The 4,054-nt window shown below is 49.5% G+C and overlaps 1 protein-coding gene across 1 annotated transcript in view; it reads left to right on the forward strand.

Moving 5' to 3' along the window:
- LOC103367566 (histone-lysine N-methyltransferase 2C) overlaps positions 1–4,054 on the forward strand; it is a 52,866-nt gene that overhangs the window by 4,711 nt on the left and 44,101 nt on the right. Inside the window, exons 9-10 of the mRNA XM_008295646.1 lie at positions 546–623; positions 3,015–3,050. Coding sequence (XP_008293868.1) covers positions 546–623; positions 3,015–3,050 — 114 coding nt within the window. The remainder of the gene's footprint in view (positions 1–545; positions 624–3,014; positions 3,051–4,054) is intronic.

A 4,054-nucleotide genomic window follows, 5' to 3' on the forward strand; every position in this document is an offset into this window, starting at 1 on the left:
ATCTGATGGTGGAACATCTTTCTACATCTGATGGTGGAACATCTTTCTACATCTGATGGTGGAACATCTTTCTACATCTGATGAGCAGAGAGTAAAAGTCTGGATCATGGAGATGGTTGAACACCTGCAGGACGAGGAGACAACATGATGTTCCAGGGTTTAACATCTGTGGAAATATGTTGGACATGTTGGTTTCAGGTTTTTAATATTTTATAAAGTAAATAATGCAGGAAAAGTTCCTTCTCTCTGGTCTTCATGGAGTTCTGCTGACAGAAGACATCTCTGAGTTCTGTCTCCTCCTTCATGTTCTGGTTCCTCAGAGCTGCAGGACTTTATGCTGCAGACAAACATGGACCTCAGTGAGTTAAAGTGTGCGAGGGTTTGCTGGGAGTTCAGAGGGTTAACCTGCAGGACTTTCTAAAGGACCCTACAAATCTGTGTCGCATTTCTTCCGCCTTTGCTGCAGAAGTGCAGTCAAACCTGCGTAGTCTTGTATTCTGGCCTGTGTGGTACTTTGTGAATCATGTGTGTGTGTTGCCATCCAGCCATGTCGGAGGACGCTCTCCTGGATCTGTCTGATGTCCTCAACACCGACCCTCATATCCTGGCCACAGGACACACAGGTACCAGCCTCAGCATCCTCCCCCTGCTGCCTGTTGCACTGCTGCACACTCACCGTCCACAGCTTCCTCCCACACTTCCTGTTCCCACTGCAGCATCCAGTAGCTTCAGCCTTAGCTCACAGTTTACGGGGCTTACCTATCTTTTTGTCACCTTTTTGCTATTCTGGACGAATGTCGAGTAGTTTTGGTCGAAGCAGCAGCAGTAGCAGCAGCAGCAGCAGCAGCAGCAGCAGCAGCAGCAGCAGCATGTGACCTCCCGCTGCAGGAGGCTCCGGACCGAGGCCAAAATAGCTGCGACCTTTTTCTTGAGTGTGAGATTAATTTTCATGTGATGGCGTCTGTGTGATGTGTGATGGTGTTGAGGTGATGTGGTACCTTCTGTCTGCACAGGAAGCCACTGGTCAGGTTACTGCGGTTGACCGTCGTTCTGTTCCTCCCTCAGCGACGCTCTGCCTGCCTGGCGGGTAAAACAGCTTAACTCTTACCGTGATGAAACGGTAGTGGATCATTGTACAAACACAGGGAGGAGAGAGGAGGGAGACACACCTGGTGATGGAAGGTGTTCAGAGGACACAGTAGCGCCCTACACTCCATCACCATGCACCAAATTCAACCGCCAACGCGGTTTATTGATTTTTCAATATATGTTTGGGGCTTTTTGCCTTTATTTAGAGCAGTGGAGACGGACAGGAAAGGGGAGAAGAACGGGGAGAGACCTGCAGCAGAGGGTCGTGAGCGGGAGTCGAACCCACGACTGCTGCAACGGGGACTGTAGCCCTGTCTATGCTACAGCTAGGGGGCGCTATAGGGGCGCCCCAGTCATCACAGTTTTGACTGTAGACGTGTGACCGACTGAGGTGTCGACTTTGAAAACGCGCTCCGCTAATAGAAACCAGAGCATGTCGATGAAGTCGCCGGGCTTTCACCTGGGTAAATCGCTCATCGCTGCTTTCCAGCCAATGTTTGGTCGTCCACCTGACAGAAGCTTGGTAGGACCAGGGGCCCCAGTGAAAGACTTAGTCTGGAGCCCTGACCTCAGAGGCTTTTGACCTGTTCTGTTATTTTTGGGCGAATGTCAAGTCATTAAACAGTAAAGCAGGTGGACCAGGATCCGCCTCCTCACCATTCCCCTCAGCCTTTCTGTTCCTCTGTAGATCCAACAGCTTCCACATTAGCTCAGAGACCAGAACAAACTGCAGTCACTGGATGTCACTGCAGGATGGGTGAATTTTCTGCAGTAGGACGAGGACATGGAGAGTACAACCACCACAGGAGTTTGCTGTGGTCTGAGTGGCCCCTTTTCCACCAAACCGGATCCAGTGCTGGTTCAGTGCCAGAGCCTGACTCAGCAACAGTTCTTTTTGTTTCCACCGCCTAAGCACCGGCTCCAGGCTCTCAGAACCGAACTGTTTGCTGGGCCAGAGCTGAGCACCAGTCCGTCAGGGGCTGGGGGCGGGGCTGGGAGCGGGACTATCAGGACCACCGAGACCGATGGATGGGACACACAAGAGGTGATTAGTGTCGTTTTTCACCAGGATTGGTCCAATCACAGATGTACTGAATGAGTCCCGGGACACACAGAAGTTCTGCACAAACTGTTGAAATCCGGTCCAACTGTGTCCCAGCAGCAGCACCACAGTGGTGGAGAACAGGACTGTTAGAACGTCGGTATTTAGCTTAGACATGAGGTCTCTTCTGAAAAACGGAGCGCAGCTACACGCTGTTTATTCTGCTCATAGAAAAGACCTCATGAGGAAAACTGACTCGGTTTCATGTTGGACCAATCTGACACCAGAACCTCCTGGTTCACTCTGTTGAAGTCATCTCTGGTCTCACACCGGTCTGAGCACCGCGGCCACCAGCAGCAGCTACCCCAGCCTGCTATGTGGGGCGTTCAGGGAACATCGTAAACTGTAGAGTCTATGAATAAGAACATGCTCAGCAGGTCAGATGTTTCTCCTGTGACCAGGTGGGAAAGTTGGTCACACCGGTACCAAAGTCAGTCTGGACTCCTGTGTGGACTTCTGTGAGGCGTCAGCGTTGTTCGGTAAACGGCTCCGTATGCAGTGACGTACGGTTCTGACTGGGCTCCTGGCTGATGGAGAAGCAACCAGGTTCTTAGATTGGAACCAACTAAGCACTGGAACCAGCACCTGGTTCTTCTTGGTGGAAAAGGGGTAAGAGTAACCACCCAGACGTTCCTGCCCTGGAGGCGGAGCTGTGTTCTCCTGAAAGAGGTTCTGCAGGGACGGGTTCTGCAGCGGGAAGCAGACTAGTGTGGCGTTGGCGTAGCTTCAGACGGAGGAGCAGTGGCACCAACCGAAAAGAAGAGTGCTGTGTGCAGGCTGCAGGACGGACGTCCACAAGATAACTGTGTGTGTTTGTTTGCAGGTCAGTTCCAGGTGGAGCGCTCCCCTTCTCCGTTCGGTAAGACTCCACAGGAAGACCTCCTCCTCCTCCTCCTCCTCCTCCTCCTCCTGCAGACCGTTGAGTCTCATTCAGTCCTGTTTTCTCTTTCTGAGATGTTGTAGTTCCAGCTGCTGTGTTCAGAACCGCACGGTGTTGTCAGTCTGCACTAAAGCCTTCATCCAGTCAGAAGAAACTTTGTAGAAAGCAGACACTGAGCAGACACATGCAGGCAGCAGGGAAACGCTCTTTTGTTCTGACTGGGAAAAGGTAGAGATTGCATTGTAGTGCTGTTTGAAGGCTCTGATTCAGCCATAAAGGGTTTCTGAGCACAGAGCGAATCCAAGGTCTGAGCCTCTGAGGATCGCTTCGAGTTTAGAAGGTCCCTCTGGCTGATGTTGTGTTGAGTTTGTTTCTGAGTGAAGTCACGTCCATGTGGCTGCTGTGCTCCTTCGGGTCACAGATGAAGGTCTTGGTGAAGAGGACGGATGATTCGGGCAGCTGAGAGACAGCATGGTGGACTAAGTTTGAGTGACTTTGGTCCAGTTTCAGTTATTATTTGGACCAATGAAAAGTCATTTGGGGTTTATTTAGAATTTTACTGGACACATTTTGGACTTTTTTTTTGTCATGTTTGACTAGGGTTGCAAAGGGGCGGAAAATTTCCGGTAAATTTCCATGGGAAGTTAAGCTGGGGAATTTTGGAAATATTCCATATTGGAAGCTTTACATGGGAATAATGGGAATTAAGGGAATTTATGGGAATTAACATGAATTTAGGGGAACTAACTGGGAATTGAGGGTAATGTAATGAAATTGTATCATATCACAGCATCACATTTGAGGTAGGTAGTGCCTCATAGATGCACTCTTATGCTAGCTATGGCTTATTTAGCATTTAACTTATCAGCTAGCTATATACTAGATGAATACATTTGTATGTGATATTTGCAATTTAAACATTTAATAAATATATTTCCCCATAATATCATCAAAACTAGCTTAACTTTGTGTAGTCCACAGGC

The sequence above is a fragment of the Stegastes partitus genome, unplaced genomic scaffold, assembly GCF_000690725.1.
Source record: "Stegastes partitus isolate 25-593 unplaced genomic scaffold, Stegastes_partitus-1.0.2 Scaffold1062, whole genome shotgun sequence".
Taxonomy (NCBI): Eukaryota; Metazoa; Chordata; class Actinopteri; family Pomacentridae; genus Stegastes; species Stegastes partitus.